This window comes from Artemia franciscana, chromosome 4 (genome assembly GCF_032884065.1).
Source record: "Artemia franciscana chromosome 4, ASM3288406v1, whole genome shotgun sequence".
In the NCBI taxonomy this organism is placed as follows: domain Eukaryota; kingdom Metazoa; phylum Arthropoda; class Branchiopoda; order Anostraca; family Artemiidae; genus Artemia; species Artemia franciscana.
Genome location: NC_088866.1, coordinates 34,743,106 through 34,761,541, shown reverse-complemented (window position 1 = coordinate 34,761,541; position 18,436 = coordinate 34,743,106). Strand labels below are relative to the sequence as shown.

At 34.9% G+C, this 18,436-nt stretch overlaps 1 protein-coding gene across 1 annotated transcript in view; it reads left to right on the top strand.

Moving 5' to 3' along the window:
- LOC136026346 (spectrin beta chain, non-erythrocytic 1-like) overlaps positions 1-18,436 on the top strand; it is a gene marked incomplete in the record, with an annotated part of 229,939 nt that overhangs the window by 87,702 nt on the left and 123,801 nt on the right. The window contains 6 exon segments of the mRNA XM_065702858.1: positions 5-217; positions 5,880-6,083; positions 8,525-8,750; positions 14,244-14,341; positions 17,011-17,217; positions 18,234-18,367. Coding sequence (XP_065558930.1) covers positions 5-217; positions 5,880-6,083; positions 8,525-8,750; positions 14,244-14,341; positions 17,011-17,217; positions 18,234-18,367 — 1,082 coding nt within the window.

Genomic DNA, 18,436 nt, shown 5'->3' with positions numbered 1-18,436 from the left:
ATAGTTTTTTGCTGATGTCAATGAAGCAGAATCGTGGCTGAAAGAGAAGTTACCACTTGCTCGGTCTCAGGACTGTGGATCTGATGAAACATCGGCCCAAGCTCTTTTGTCCCGACACAAAGATTTGATAGGACAAATCAATGCTTATCAAGGAGAAATTAAGGCATTATCTGGACAAGCCGACAGACTTGTAAAAATGAACTTGGATCGGCAAATAGTAAGTGTCTTTTTGTTATTATAACATTGAAAAAAAGTTTTCTAAGTACTTAAAGAGGAGGGAAGAGGCAAATACAAATCTTGCCGTTGAAGGAAAGTGTTTTCTTTATATGTCCATATGTGGCTATATTTATCTTCTTAATATTTATTCAATCCATACATATGTGTCTATCTGTCTAATATCAATAGTGTCCATATGCGGTCTAACAGATAAAGTTAATTTTCTGAAATTTGTATTTTCCAAATAGACTACCAATCTATAAATTCAAAAGCCGACCCGTTTTTCAATGGCAAATTAGAATTGTTTTAACAGAATCATCACGCCAGGATTCTCCGTGACGCTTGTGACAGTCCGTTATGGCGGAACGTCATGACACTCCGCCATGACGTATTGACTTCCAAAAAGAAGATATAAATTATGGCATACAGCGTCTGTTTTTGCACCAAAATATATTTATTATTACGAATAGCGGTAAGCATCAATGCTTGTCGCAAAAACACAAAAACACAAAATCATAATACTAATCTAAAGTAAATTGGCAACGACAAACTAAACAGCAAATACTTCTAAATAACACGAAACTACACAACAAAAGCGTCTAAATAAAAAGGCGTATTTACTAATGCACTCTTGAAAATTCGAACACTCTCTGCCTCGACAACCTCCAAAGGCAAACCATTCCATGGTCCGGCAACTCTACTAACGAAAGATTATTGACCAATTTTTTTCAGTGGTTTTGGGGAATATAATTTATAATCATGCTGACGAGTAGAGTGATAATGGCCAAATTTAAAAAATAAATTTGGATCAACATCATCCACTCCTTTAATTATACAAAACACATTTACAAGGTCACTGCGACGTCTACGAAACTTTAACGACGGGAGTTGAAGCCTAGAAAGTCTCTGCGGATAGGAAAGGCGCTGAAGGTGTGGGACCAATCTAGTTGCCCTTCTCTGAACCTCTTCTATCCTATGCTCATCCGTTAGACTTAATGGAAGCCAAACAGAAGTATCAAACAGTTCGTGGTAACGAACTGTAGTAAGGAGCGACCCGGCCATTGATTTATATAGTGGGAAGAAATTACGAAGGTTAAACCTACTAAAGCTTCTCTTTATAGACGATAAACGACAATTTGCATTCTTTACAATTTCCGAAACATGCTTGTCAAATTTCAATTGGGTATCAAAGTAAACGCCAAGGTCACGCACTATTTCGTTAGAAGGGATTCATATGCCTGACAGGTGGTAAGTATGCACAGGTTGGAGTTTACGAGCATAGTGTAAAACAACACACTTAGAAGGGTTCATGAACATGGAATTAGATTCGCACCAATAAGTTAGAGAGTCAAGATCCTCCTGTAAAAGTTGCACATCGTTTTGGTCTCGTACTGGTAGATAAAGTTTTACATCATCTGCGAACATCTTGACAGTAGAATGCTGAACAGAGGAAGGCAGATCATTAATAAATAAACAAAATAAAATTGGACCCAGGCAGCTACCCTGGGGGACTCCGCTTAACACATCAATTGAGGATGACATAGCTTCACCAACAACAACCTGCTGAGTTCTTCCATTTAGATAATCAGCAATAAATGCAATTGTTTTTTTACCCAATTTATAAGCTGCACATTTTTTAAGAAGGATGGGTATTGAAACTTTGTCGAATGCCTTCGAGAAGTCGATATAAATGCAGTCAAAGGGTATAGCTAAATCGGCAAAACGTTGAAAATCCAAAATAACCTCAAGAAGCTGAGTATTACAAGACCTATTTTTTTCGAAAACCATGCTGAGCAGGATTCCAAAGACGATTTTCATCAAAATACTTTTGAACGTGTAAAACAATCAACTTTTCCATCATTCGGCAAAACATAGACGCAATTGAAATCGGTCGATAATTTTTAAAATCCGACTTGGAGCCACTTTTGTGAAGTGGGTTTTTCAAGGCCTTCTTCCACCCTGAAGGACACAGTCCATGCGCCAAAGATAAGTTAAATATATAAGTAAGTGGTTCTGCAATTTCATGAGCAATTTGTCTTATCATTATGTTCGGGAAACCGTCTATATCCGGCCAATTAGACGTATCCAATTTTATAAGAACAGTATATACTTACTTACTTATATAGGTTAATGTCGAAAGGACAGCTGATATACAATAGATCTATGACTAAGTTTTGGGACTGTCAATATGGACTCTCCAGGAAAACCACTAGGGCAATGAGGGACTTTGAGTCACGTTTAGCGCTGGGTACAACTTTTTCATTTATACCCAAAAGGCATCTGTGTTTACATGCACCCATCCTTTGAACATTTTCCAATTGAAAAAAATGAGAATTAAACTACTTTATTTTGGGAGAGAAGGTGGGATATTATCTATTTTTTTTAATCAAAACATGTTTTTTTTTGTTGAATTTGAGAGCTTTATGTTTGTCCAAAAACTACGAACATACTCACAATCACTTTAGGCCTAATCTGATTCTCTGCAAATAATTCAAAGATTTTTCCCAACTGGGTCAATTTATTTATTGAAATTTGCATTTAACTTATGATAATGCAATGATAATTAACTTATGATAATTTAACATAGCATTATAGCAGAAAAACGAATGAAGGGCCATAGTAAAACAAAGGGACAAAGTGTATATAAAATTTAATGTCTCTTTTCCCAGTTTGGCACAAATTAGCCTTTTTATCTTCTTCTCAATTTAAAGGAAAAGTACAAAAAAAGGGACAAGTAAAATGAATACGGATAATTTTCTTTTAAAACTTTATTAATAGCTGTATTAAGGTAAGGCCTGATGGCATCGATTTCTTTTCCTTTGAGGCGGACTTGGATTTCCGCCCTTACCAGTTCCACGTATTTTAGGCTAGGCTTAGGCTATCATTGGCTAGAGGAAAAGGGTATGTCTCTCAGATCTCTGGGTATAGAATATTGTCTTTAAAAAAAATATATAGGGAACTCACTTAAAATCTGAGTTGAAAAACTCATCACAGATAATTAAGCATTGCTAAAACAACTGAGTTTGGTGCTAAGAAAAATAAAAACTTGCTCTTGCCGTGGAAGAGATGATGGTGAATAACAGTGTTCAATGTTATGCCGTAAATTAGTTTTCATTAAATGATTTAGGGAAATGGCATTTAATCTCAACTTACGTATGGAGATTTAGACTTAAAGTACCCGGGATGTAAATTATGAAAGCATTTCCCCCCACTGACTCCATCTCAGATTTATTCATATTTGAAAATGGGATTTTCTACGATTTTTATTTTGGTTGTTGCAAGAATATTTAATTTAAAAGCTTTGTGCAAAGTTTTTTTTGCACAGTTTAGCCATGCCGATTAAAAAAAACAGCTAATTTCTTAAATTTGATGATGGCTTTCGCTTCTAAAAATTCAAACATAAACAATCTTTTGATCCGAAGTGTATTCAGCGCACATTTTATCCTGTTTACGCAATTGGTGTAAACGGGGCGAATACCCTCAAGGGTAACTCGATTCTTCCAATAAATGCTTTTATGACGCTGAAAGCGTATGTAGGCTAAATTTTCATCTTGACATCAGATGCAGGAAGTTGAATTTAACATTTGTGAAGTTGCATTTTCAGAATCAGAAGAAAATGAGAATTCCATTGATAGGTAAATAAAGTTTGAAATACTAAATTGGTAAATGTAAAAATTAGGACAATTGGTCTTTTTTATGATGTTCTTTTCGGCAAGTCAATTAACTCAGTTTGAAGTATTTAAACTTCAGTTATTACTATTTCAGTAAATAGTTTTAGCTGTTCAAGGATATTTACATTTTTTCAATTCCTATTTGGTTGTGAGACGTAAGAGTTATTACGCGTAAAATTATTCTTACATAATTTTACCCATTCAATCATTCATATATTTACCCAGTTTACTGCTAATTCATGGCAGTTTTTGTCTTCATCTACAACAATCAGAAAAATTATGTTTTCTAGAGGTCCATGATGACTTCTTTCACTCATTTGTTGCGGATTTTTATGACATGTTCCTTCTTTTCAAACTTAGCGCCCACTAATAACTAAAACTGTATAAAGGTATATGGAGGTCTTTTCATTAAATTTTTAGTTCCAAGGCTTTCGTAATCTTTTAACACGTAAATGGGTGCGAAAGTTTCCTCTTAAACAATTTAAAGAATCAGGTTTCATTTTTACTGTCCTTGGTAGGCTACCTTAAAAATGGTTCTAAAAGGGATATTTTGCAAAATATATTTAGACGTCATTTTGCGGCTTTTTAGAACTGTAAAATTTTCTCCAGACAGGTCTACAATCGAGATATTTCTGTTACATATGCTGTTGAAGACCAGCCTGTATGAGTTCACACGTGGTTGAGTTCACGTTTGGTATGAATATTCTCTCTTAAAGTTTTGCCCTGTTTTGCTCTACATTGTGGTTTAAATTAATTGTTTTGCTAGGGTATTTGCGCGTAATCGCAGTAGTCTTGGATTAGCTAAATAAGGCCAAATAAAATCTTTCAATAACAATTTTCGACTTCGCGAAATATTGTCCGTCTAATTACCATAAGGAACACATGAGGCATAAATATTCACCGCATAAATTAAGTATATGGATTAATTTACTAACGGATTATTCAATTCATTTAATTACAAACTGATATAAAACATAACATTAATCCAAGTGGCTGCCCAAAGAAAGATATAAAAGCACTTGATATTGGGTGACCACATATATAACAAACACTTAACAAACACAACTCTTAACAAACGAACAAAACAAAAAAAAGAAAATAAATAATAATAAATAAACAACCAAATTATGAACAATCTCTAATCATGAAAAAAAATGATAATAAAAAGAAAATGGAAAAGAATAGGAAAAAAAAAGATATCATCCATGAACCAAGACCCAAAAAGAAAATTTTTCATTTTCCTCTTAAATAAACTAAGGTGCTCCACCGTCGAATGCTCTCCGGAAGAGAATTCCAAACCTTAGGACCTAGATATCTGACAGAAAAACCTGCTCTAGTTCCACTTCTGTATTCAGTGACTAGGTTATCAGCATTGCGGGTACTATAACTATGAAGTAATTTATTTTCTCTGCCCTATATATTATATTTATAGAATTTTATTTCTAGTCCTATATATTTTAAAGGACTATGTTAAAAAACCTTATCTTGTACAGCTGCTTTGCTTCTTTTCACAGCCAAAGTGACTTAAAGATCTTCATGTTTGGTACAGAGGAAATTACTGTTCCTAAAAATAAGGCTTTACTATGGGCAAGGGCGTATCCAGGATTTTGTTCGGGGGAGGGACACACAACTTACACAGAAATAGCTTTAGAAAATGCATAAAAAATCGTTTATTTGCATTTATATTATATTTTTACGAGTCGGACAAAACATTCGGGGAGGATGGGCTTCATTTCAATTATTTTCTCGAACAACAAAAGAGCTGTTAACGAAATTCCCACCCTGTGTTATTACAGACAGCACAAGAAATGGATTTTCTTTGAATAAATACAAAGAAATGAATCATGTGACGTTCAAATGTATCTGGCATCTACTAAGCCTATACATGGCAAAGTTACCCTCAGTTATCATTTTTTCTCTGCTGATGTTTCTCAGTTATGAAACATTTTTAGCTATGTGTATGCTTTGATTATTATCAAATCTTTGTTACAGTTTACAGACCAAGATATGAAATTAGCTCCAGCAGTTGAAGAAGACGAAGTTCTAGAAACCGTTCAGTATGTCGACGAGGAATATTTTGTAGAAGAACCAATTGAAAGAACAGAGTTCAAAACAGTAACAGAAGATCGGTTGGCTCCTCAGGTTAAATCTTTGTATGCCTTCAAAGGAGAAGGGATCGAGTGTCTTAAAGGAGAAGTAAGTCATCTGGTATCATTAGGTGTAGCATAAAACAAAATCGTATATATATGTGTGTATACACTTAGGGGCTAAAGGATCTTGCACCCTGTTCTGGGAAAAATCTATGAAATTCTATTGTAGTGTAAAAATGTGCTTGTCATGGCTTGCCTTAACAAATTACCTTATCTTAGACCTTAGATCTTCCTGTGCCTCCAGAGGCACCCAAGCCGTTTAAGAAGAGAATCGAATCGTCTCTGTAACTGGTGGCAGCGATAATGTCTTCCTACTCTGGTTGTAGGGAGGCATTAAGTTGGTGCAGATCACTGTTGGAGGTACGACGTAGTGTGGTTTTGGGTCCTCCTCTGCGGCGGGTGCCTTCGGGTAGCCGAAAAAATGCTTGCTCGGGGATTCTGGTGTCGTCCTTGCGTAGTACGTGACCTAGGTAGTAGGTAGTAGCTCCATCTGCGTGGCTTAACAACAAGTAAAATAATAGGGTATTTTTTTTCCTGTACCGACCATTTGTCCGAGGGCGGTCCTCAGCATAACACAAATGAAAATATACAAGAGAATCTTAATTAGAATACGACCATCAAAACTAAAAGAAACTTTAAAACAGCCATAGTATCTTTACTTCAACGAAGTTCGCTATTTACGTGGCTTAACCACATGCCTCTGCTTGTGAGGATTATTGAAATTCGTTTTACTTTACCTAACGCAAAACTACTAAATTTAATAGCATTTCAACCCCAAGTGATTTTGAAATTACGGTTGGTTGTCTTTGTTTTTCAGTTCTATATTCAAATCCTACAAGCTGAAAGGGATTGTCAACAGAATTTGAAAATATCTTTCCTGGTTTAGTTTGTGATGTTAATCTGTTGCTGAAAGTCTGCCTTGTCTCTACGAGTTTTACCTCTACGATTTGACTAAATGTTAAACATTAGCTAATACAAGCAATCTGTGCTCTTTATACTAGGGTACACATATTTATTTCTGGGTGGAGGGGGAAACCGATCAACAGGGGCGGGGGGGGGCAATAAATTCACCTTCTTCTATTAAAACTTATTTGTAAGCTCACCTTTGAAGAAATGTTCGGAATAAATAAATAAATAAATATATATATATATATATATATATATATATATATATATATATATATATATATATATATATATATATATATATATATATATATATATTGGGGATGGGATACGATTTCTGCTCCTTTCCCCCCCCCTCCAGCTCGTTTCATGTACATTTACTCTTGTATGCTCAAATGCAGTATATTCCACCTGATGTACTTGCTACGTGAGAGGCAACAAAGTTATCTGATAATTATTCCGACTGATACTTTTTTGCACCATATACTCACTATTTTTTGTATTTTTCAGTATATTTTAACTTATATTCTAACATGTTTACATTTATTAGAAATAAACAGATGTGACTCTTTCTTCCTGTTCTGGGACTAAGATTTTTATTACTACTAGCACGGATTGTCGAAGAATTTGCTATAGAGTGCATATTTGCTTACGAGTCGCTAGAACATATGAATAAAGAGAATATTTTATAAAAAGATTTTTTTTGGAAGGAGTGGGTGGTATTCTACTGACATGTTAACCTAACTAGGTTTGTTAAATCTAGGAAATTGTATCTCACTTCATCTTTAACTCAATTTTAATGCGATGCTCTCAAGTTTGACGCCAAGCTGTTTTTGAGTCATGATTTCACCAGCTCACATCGGTTTTAGCTGTCACCAGGTGTGAAAGAGAAAGAAAAATGAGTTGCTCCAGTAGTAAAAATAAAAAGAATTGCGTGATGAATCTTAACATCTTTTAGAAGGTTTGAAAACAAATAAAGCGGTCCAAGTACTAATAAAAAGGATAAAGCTTGTTTCAAGAATAATTTTAACAGGAATTGTTTTTCCAGCCCCTATTTAAATATGACTTGCAAAAAATACGCATTGGGGCTGTTTTTACATTCCTCTATGAAAAAGGCATTTTCACAGAAAAGGTAGCGTATTCTTTGCAAGTTATATTAAATGTCCAAAACACAGAAATTTAGTGATAAACGATTTGCTTGGAAAAGCCACTAAGTAGCATATCAAGCGAGGTAGTAACTCACTCGCTAAATCTTATATTGAAAATGCTCCTAATTACTCAGATAATTTCTCGAACTGAGCAGTCAGCCTAAAAATGCTTAATTCGGTGTGAATCTAGAATGAAATCGCAGTTCGAAAGCCAGCGTGTTTTCGAAAAAATTATAGTTTAGCGTATTTTATATGAATTTGAAAAAAAAAAATCTTGAAGGAATAGAAAGTATGGACTTCTTTTTGATTATATGTCAAACGATTGTATGTAGCATATTTAAGTGTGATGCAAAAAAGTAAAATGGGTTCAATATCAAGTACTGTTCCTGGGAATGTTTTTTTTTATCCTTATCTGTTCTTCTTCAACTTCCAGATAATGCTATTGCTCGATAAAACAAACAATGATTGGTGGTTAATCAGACGAAAGAATCTTCAGGAAGGATATGTCCCAGCTAATTACGTCCGAGAAATTGAACCTGATGTAATTAAAGTACAAGTGAGAAAGCCAGTTTTGGTCACGGAAATTAAACGGGTGAAAAAAATACGGAAAGTCCCCAAGCCAGTACCTGTGAAAAAGACAAAACTTGAAAAATTACCAGGTATTTCTTTTTCTTACACATTGTTTCGAGCCAATTGAGATGTTTGTTTATCATAACCAAAGAACTTAGAATTGTGTGGAATCATCTGTCTATGATTTAGATACTTTATTTTAAAACTGAACTTGTGTCATTTATTAAACAATCTTAAACAAAAAAAGGGTTCATAGAAATACCGAAATGGTTAGATAATGTTGTGCATCTGGTTGGTATAGACATTTTAATGATATTCTGTCTCAATATTTGTTGCTGTTTCATCCTCTTTTGAAAATCTAATCTTTCTTACTATTCTATTCAAAAGTTTTTGATCTGTTATTGGGCGTCAAAATAACCATTCATGTATAATCTGCCCTAATCAAGTCCAAATAATCTTGTATTTCTAAATCTAGTTTTATCGATATTTGTAGTGTGCTTAATATAATGTATTTAGTTATAAAGCTTTCAGTTTAAAGTAACTTATAAGACACTCAGTCCACAAAAGAGAGCGTTTTGGCCCTCTTGGTACAAAGAGAACATTTGTTCCTGTCGGTATTTTTTTTATCTACCCCCAATAGAACCTCACGGAAAGGCTTGCAAAGAGGTCATTTGGTTCTCTTGGTAATTTTTATCTACTCCCCATAGAACTGCATGGAAAGGTGTGCAAAGAGGCCATTTAGTTCTCTTGGTATTTCTTTATATTCTCGCCATAGAACCTCACGAAAAGGTATGCAAAGAGGCTGATTGGTCCTCTCGGTATTTCTTTGTCTACTCTCCATAGAACCTCCCGGAAAAGCTTGCAATGAGGTCATTTGGTCTTCTTAGTATTCCTTGTCTACTCGCCATATAACCTCACGAAAAGGCATACAAAAAGACTATTTGGTCTTCTTGATATTTTTTTGTATACTCTACTCTCCATTGAACCTCCCAGAAAGGCTTGCAAAAAGCCTGTTAGGTGTTCATGATATTTCTTTGTTTATGCATCTTATAAATTACTGATAACTAACGGAGAGGGATGCAAGGGGGCTATTTCGTTCTCTTGGGAATCATTTGTCTACTCATCATATGACCATCAGAGGCTGGTAGAAAGGTACACAAAGGGTACATTTGTTCCACTTGGTAATTCATTATTTAATCGTAATATGGCCTACTGGAAACTGACGGAGAGACATACAAGGTAATCCTTTGTCCACTCATGACATAACCAGTGGCAGCCTGCTATACATATTTTTTTTCATAAACATATCTTTTAGTATTAACCTAAATAAATATATGATTTAAGTTGGCCTTAAGCTTACACAACTGTGTTTTCTCGCAAAAAAGACATTTGTGTGTGCAGCGTCAGACATCATCCGATCTTTATTAAAGGATTATGCATTGTTTCATTTCATAAGCTGTGCTGAAATATTTAAATTGAGGTATTGAAAGTAATATCACTGTTACACAATCAAATATATTAATTAAAATATTATAAAACGATAAAAATCATAGAAGAAGTACAGTATTTGTCTTATAATAACAGAACTTTCCTGAAAATTGACTGATAATAAACGTGAAGTTCCGAAAAATCTGTTTTGTTGGTGGGAACCAACCATGTTTTCCTGTACCAAAAAGTCATACCTTTCTTAGGAGTCAATGCAAAGAGTACATGGGAAACGGATGAAATATGAAACTTTTACCCCTAACTGTTGATTTAATAGGAACTTAGGCTGCTAGCACAACTGACAGTGCAGTGCTACCCTGCGGATCTGCACACATTTTGAACTAGCTTAATTTCATTGATTAAAATTTGAATTCAGATTAACCTGCGTTTTCTTGGATCCAACCTTAGATTTTATGGGATTATGCAGGTTCTTTTGTTTTTAAGCACATTAATGTTTTTTAATAATTAATCATTAGTCAAAAATTAGTTTTTTTTTAAATTTATTTATTAGCTTATTCTTCAAAATATAGAGTACAGATCCGAAATTAAGTAAGTATTTGAATGATCGAGGGATTGGCAACTCCCAATTTCTTGTTATTTTGCTGTTTAATTTTAGTTTACTGATTTTGTACAATATTTATATTCATTCGTTATTGCTTGTTTATAATATTTTTTAAGCAATAAAATTGCTGTGACTTTCTCAGTTTCTTTTTCCCGAGTTTCTTTGACACAGTTTCTTTTTCACATTCACGAGACTGATGCGTATCAAGCTATTCGAGGTGATTTTCAGAGAGTTTAGGGAGTTTAATTATATATTTGTGGCTCTTTACCATTCTTTAGAGAGTGGTGCTTTTTATCTTTGGTCCATTGCAAGCCAGAAATGAAAGAGAGAACAAATCAAAGTAGTGAAGTTATTATTTCAGTTTTATAGTTAACTTCATGATTTTGTCGGATAGCGCCAGATGGTGATAGCTGCTATTTTTCCTCAGAAAAGAATATGCGTTTCTTATATTATCTGTTTCCCATGATCTTAGCAATAAAGGTACTGCTAGATTTATTGCCTTTTTAATTCTTTTTGTTCAATCTAGTTTCTTTTTTTTCGTTTTTAGTAAAGGCCTTGTATCACTACATCACAAATTTTGGTGGACTATATTAGTGTAGTTTTCTATTTGAGTCATTTTCTCGAAAACATGCTGAGAAAATATAATAAATGGAACCGATTGTAAGAATTCAGGATCAATCTTTATTTGTTCAGCAAGTTGAGCTTGAACGAGCTCATCATGCAGAATGTCATTGAAATTGAAATGTTAAAACATGACAGTGAATAAAAAAGGATGTGAGGTTCGTATTTCCTGTGTGTTATTCCTTTTAAATTTGACGAATATTGCATTCTTCCATTTCTTTTGCGGTCAGTTCAAGGGTTACTAATTTATGAACTTTCAATGGATTTCTGAGCAACAACAACAAATTTTTCGTTTTTGCGCCCATGAAGCACATTTTTATAACTGAGAAAGTTTTGCAAAAAAAAAAAAAAAAAAAAAAAAGAGAAAAGAACAACAATTTGCAATGGGTTCTTAGTATTTTCGTTCCACTTCTCTTCCACTGGCTGAAAATCACTCTCGTTCTTGGTTTCTTAATTATTTCTATATTCTCTCGTGTTTTATCAAATGTCACGTATGACGTTGAAGATTGTTTTTTCATTTTTTAACGAATACTTTTTAACCACCAATAATTTTTTTTTTTTTAAATATTGAAAACTTCACACGAAGAAAGGTCTATAAGTCTTCAAATGTAACGGAAGTCTACAAATGCAACGGACAGATTAGACTTGGATTGTTCGAACTTTCCACTTGATCTGTTAAGCACGAACTGTTTTGTTTGAGAGTAAACATGCGACTGTGTGAACTAGAGTTAGTTGTTCAGTAGGTATCCTAACCAACCCTTAAAATTAATAGAAATGTGATTTAATTCGACAAGATGAATCTTTGTCGCTTAGGAAGCAAGGCAGGAGGAAGCCCTACAGAAGTTCAGATCTCTACAGAAAAGTTCAATCTCTTAGGTTAGCGCTTTATTAGGTTAGCTCCGTCTTTTGAGACCAAAATTATTTCCTGAATCTCAGTTGATGCGGAGTGCCATTTCAAAAAAGTTTGAATGAAAAAGAGGACAAACAAGAGACAATGAATGCTCATGTTGAAACAGCTATTTGGTTGCATTTCATATCTACATTCATACTTGAAGAAACCTGTATTGTAATGAGAATATGCCGAAAAAGCAATTGTGCCGGAAACAAAGGTGAGTATGGGGCACAGATCATAAAATAATATTGCAAATACAGACGCATGTGTCTGGTCCTCAATGGCGGAAATGAGTCAGGTTTTTCTTTTGAAGGGAGTGGACTCCTTCGGATGAATTTCAGACGAAAATCTGACTAAAACAAGCTTTGAAATATGATGTAGTTCTGACTCCAGCTAACATGTCAAAAAATTATAAATTGTCGAAACATGTACCTATCAAATCCCAAATATATTGGGATTTTTCAAATACCGTTCTGCCAACTGACTTTTAAGAATATCTTACAACAAGTTAAACTATACTTGATCAGTCTCAGGTAAGTAAGATAAATTTTTAAACGAAAAAGATATTTCGACATTCTATAGTTGTGAAGTTAACCTAAGCTGAATTTTGTTGAAAATATTACGGAAAAACCTTGCGATGGTCGTCCTTGTACGGCCTGGACCTCTGTGATACCTATTTCTCTCGATTATAACTTTTGCATCTAAATCATTCTTGCTCCGAATGGAAAAGGTGAGCAATGTTTCACTTATATGCGCAATATGTGCCTCATTCATTGAATATTTTCTTCTAGCCCTTTTTATACTTCATAAAAAATTCTGTCAAAGTATAACAGCCACTCTTGCGTATTGAGTTTTTTCCTCTGTAAAATTCTTGTTTTTTTGCATCGTCTTCCAACACATTAGCAATTATATAGTAGGATTTTCCATGAATACTTCTTCAGTATGATTATGTACGGTATAGTACAGTGAATAGTACATGTATTACATGAATAGTAAAGTATGGTATGATTCTACAGAAGACAGTAAATTGTCTTGAAGAATGAGATTCCGTGGTACACCATGATTCAACTAACTTTTCAATTGTCCTGTCATCTAGAGACTTGGCATCTCCAAACGTCCAATTCAAGTCAGTGTTCTTACTCTAAAGCAAACGCTATAGACTGCTTATAGACAGAAAGGCCAGTGATCATATGGAAACAGTATTTTAGTATCCCAGCAAAATCTGGAAAAAATGATCGGGATGCTTTGGTTTTCAAAACTTTTGTCCCATCGTTAAGTAACCAATGGTAACGCGGATCTAAGTGTATGGATTGGACGGAATTCAGATCTTTGGTCTCGAACTGTGGTTTGGGTCATTAACATAGATTCTGACTGAACACCGTAGATTTTTTCAAATAGTATCATTCAAGTGATATAACTGTGGGAAATTCTGGTCGGTTTGGCGAATTTAAATTAAAATTCTCTAGTTCTCTTATAAAATTGAAAAAAGGACTTCGTCAAATACCAGTCCAAACGGAATATCAGTCATAGATTTTTATTTGTGAAACGCTAAGATTTTTAATCCTCAATAATAAACTTCTATTTGTAATTTTTAGGGGGATTTAAACAGAGCTTTTCCGGCTGGTGATGTAAATTTTGATACTGATTCGATACAAAGCGAAACAACTATTCGTCGATGTGAAAACACTTTTTTTAGTGGGCAACGGAAATTTAGCCGCCAAAGTAAAATTTTGCTACTGATCCTATACAAAGCGAAACAACTATTCGTCGATGTGAAAACACTTTTTAGTGGGCAACAGGAAATCTAGCAACCAAAGCAAAATTTTGCTACTGATCCGATATAAAGCGAAACAACTATTTGTCGATGCGAAAGCACTTCTTTTTTAGTGCGCAACGGGAAATCTAGCCACCAAAACAAAATTTGACTCTACTTTGACCCTAGCCAGATTTTATTTTATTTACCTTTTATTTTCTTTTATTTGACCATTATTTTCTTTTATTTCTTCTATTTATGTTTTTCAGTGAGAAAATCGCTTAGTATGGGTGAAGATACTGAAGGAGTTGAAGAAAGGAAAAATAATGTCGTTCAACTGTACAAAGATCTATCTGACTTGTCGGAGGTGAGAAATGTTGTTTTGTTTCACATTAGCCTGGTAAATAACTTCTATGAAATATTGTTTGGGAAATTTACAATCAGGGAGTTCTAATCCATGACCTCCTTCAATTAAGTGTTTGTCGTGGGCAAATAGACTAAAATCGATTGACCGAAAACGTAAAATCAGTCTAATTGATTATGACCAAAATTGATCTCTGACGTATCTTTGCAATCACTTTTTTTAATTAACGAGTTCTTAAACCAGCTTTTTTTGTTTTATATTGTTTGTTTGTAATTTCATCTACTTTTAACTTTGTTCTTCTTTTCCTTTATCTTTTACAGATTATTATGCTTTTTCTTACTTGGAACACGGCCAAGTGTTCCAAGTGAAGTGCCTACTTTAGGCAACTCTGAAAGTTTAGAAAAAATGAGGTATTTTTAACTTACGAACGAGTGATTGGATCTCTATGAAATCTGATGTTTGGAAGGATATCGTGTCTCAGAGATTTTATTTTAAATCCCGACCGGATCTGATGACATTGGCCAGAGTTGAAGGGGGAAAACCTAAAATCTTGGAAAACGCTCAGAGTGGAGGGATCGGGATGAAACTTGGTGGGAAAATAAGCGCAAGTCCTAGATACGTGATTGACATAACTGGAAAGGATCCGCTCTCTTTTGGGGAGTTGGGGGAGGAGGAGGGTTAATTCTGAAAATTAGAAAAAATGAGATATTTTTAACTTACGAAGGATTGATCGGATATTAATGAAATTCGGTGTTTGGAAGGATATCGTGTCTCAGAGCTCTTATTTTAAATCCCGACTGGATCCGGTGACAACGGGGGGAGTTGGGGGGTGGGGAACCTAAAATCTTGGAAAACGCTTAGAGTGGAGGGATCGGGATGAAACTTGGTAGGAAAAATAAGCAACAAGTCCTAGATATGTGATTGACATAAGCGGAACGGATCCGCTCTCTTTGGGGGAGTTGGGGGGAGGAGAGGGTTAATTCTGAAAAATTATAAAAAATGAGGTATTTTTACTTACGAAGGAGTGATCAGATCTTAATGAAATTTGAATAAAATGGAAAAAATAAGCACAAGTCCTAGATACGTGATACATAGCCGGAACGGATCTGCTCTCTTTGGGGGAGTTGGGGGGGGGGGGGTTAATTCTGAAAAACTAGAAAATGGGTGTTTTTAACTTACGAAGGAGTGATCGGATCTTAATGAAATTTCATATTTAGAAGGACCTCGTAGGTCAGATATCTTATTTTAAATTCCGACTGGATCCAGTGTCGTTGGTGGGAGGGGAAACCGGAAATCTTAACGCTGAAAGCGGAGAGATCAGGATGAAACTTGGTGGAAAGAATAAGTCCAAGTCCAAGATACGTGACTGACATAACCGGACCGAATCCGCTCTCTTTGGTGGAGTTTGGGGGGATCTTGGAAAATGTGAAAATTGAGGTATCTTTATCCTATAAATGGGTAGTAGGATCTTAATGAAACTTGATATATAAAAATATCTTATGTCTCAGATGCTTCATTTTCAGTTTGAATCGGATCCACGGATATAGGGGGCTGGAGGGGGGGGGGAAACAGAAATCATGGAAACTGGAAATCTTGGAAAACGCTTAGAGTGGAGAGATTGGGATGAAACTTGGTGGGAAGAATAAGCACAAGTGCTAGATACGTGATTGACATAACCGGTCCGAATCCGCTCTCTTTGGGGAGCTGGGGGTTATTAATTTCGAAATATTAGACAAATTGAGGTATTTTTAACTTAAGAACGGGTGACCGGATCTTAATGAAATTTGATATTTAGAGAGTCTCAGAGCTCTTATATCAAATACCGACCAGATCTGTAGACATTGGGGGGAGTTGGAAGGGAAAATCGGAAATCTTGTAAAACGCTTAGAGTGGAGAGGTCGGGATGAAACTTGGTGGGTAGAATAAGCAAATGTCGTAGATACATGATTGACGTAACTTGACTGGATCCGCTCTCTGTTGGGGAGTTAGGGGGTGGGGTTCAGTGCTTTGCCGAGTTTGGTGCTTCTGGACATGCTAGGACAATGAAAATTAATATGCGTGTCAGGGAGCTGCACCAATTGACTTGATAAAGTCGTTTTCCCCGATTCGACCATCTGGGGGGCCGAAGGGAGAGGAAAATTTAGAAAAATTGAGGTATTTTGAACTTACGAGTGGGTGATCGGATCTAAATTAATCTTGATATTTAGAAGGACCTCGTGACTCAGAGCTCTTTTTTTAAATCCTGTCCGGCATTGAGCCTCTGATTTTCCTTTTAAATCAATCTATTGATTCTTAGATTTTTGCTAGAGCTTATACCATGTGAGCTCTTGGCTCTTAGGATTTCGTCACAAGTGCCATATGAAGTCTTAGCTCTTGTTTTACTGATATTTCCTCTGTTACCCAAATTTGCCCTTTTTTCTGTTTTGTTAGTTTTCGTCTCTTTCGAGTGCACTTTGGTCATAAAAATAATGTGACCAGGATATCTAGTATAATGTATTACTTTTTAGGTTATGTTGGATGTTTCCATGTTGAACGAAAGTCAATTTTTTTTTTCATATATGGTTTGTTTTATCTTTGATCTAACCAAGTTCTTAAACTCATAATATTTCCTAGCTTAAATTATGTGCACCTTGAAAGATTTCATTTTATTATTACTTCTTTTTACTTTACAGAAACGGAAGAAGTTGCTTGAAGATTCCATACGTCTTTTTGCCTTCAATAGTCATTGTGACGACTTTAGTACGTGGGCCAGAGAGAAAGAAAAACAACTTCAGGAAACAACTGCAGAAGATGGTGTTGAAGTTGCAAAAAGAAAGTTTGAAGCAATTGTCACGGATATGTCAGCGAACAGAAGCAGAATAGAGAAAATTGGATTTTTGGTATATTTTTTTTTATTCTTTTTATTTTCTTTTTGTTCTTATACTAAAAAATAATAAAAATCGAATATAGTAGAATTTATAAAAGCTGATTATTCACTCTCTCAGTTACCCTTTCCTCATTTTATCTCTTTTCTGCTTCCTTCCTTCTTCATTTCATTTTTTTCCTTTTTGCTCTCGTTATGTTTAATATTTATCTCTCTCCCTCCTTCTCCGCCCTCTTTCTTTCACTCCCCGCTTTCTCCCCCCTTCGTGTTTTTAAAGTGTGTGAAGCATCAAGTTCTAATGAAATATTTTTATGAAAGGATAAAAGATTTTTCTTTTTTATACTTTTCTTGGTGTACTATGAGACATGTGGGACAGTATTACATAATTTACGCTGACTAACTTTAAAAAGATTGAAAGAAAAAAAAAGTTTGAACAATGTGAATATTTGCATCAATAGAACAATTTGTTTTCAAACCAGGTTGTTGTCATTCCACGAGAAATTACTGTTTTCTCTGTATTCCGATTATCGATTTGTGATTCTCATCTATTTTATTAAAAAATTAGCAAAGGTCTTCGTTAATTTTTCATTAATATCTGATGCAGTGAATTCTAAGGGGGGGGGCGTATATCAGTGGTCAGGCATGCCTCAATAGTCAGTGCGATGCCGTAGGTTTGACTCCTTCTGATCTACATCTCCAAGCAGAAAGATTAACTTCGGAAGTCATTAAACATTTGGCTGACAATTCGTTATGATATGCTTGATGTAATAGATGAGACCCCCCCCCCTCCACAAAAAAACGGTGAATATTTTCCGACAGAGCCTTTGAAACAAAGTCAAATTTTTTAGAGCCTTTAGTCAATGCCAAATGGCGTAGCTAATGTCAAAATTGTAGCTTTGTTTGTGAATGTACTCATTTGTTTCGGGGTATCTGTTATCAAAGCTATTTTATGCATTAAATATAATAATTGAAATAAGCACTAAGAACTTTTGTTGGCTTGTAGATGTATCTAGCCCATTAATTTCTTTATAGGCCGAGGAACTCTTGAAGCACGGGACTAGTCAAGCAAAAACAGTCAAATTAAAGCAAAAAGAAGTTGAACGACTCTGGGACCATCTTTATAAAGTTAGACAAGCCAAAGAAAAAAGCCTCCAAGGAGCTTCAAGGTATGAACCTCTACTCCTTATTTCTATATCATTTCTGTTTTCTGAAATTTTTAGCTGTAGTTTAGTGAG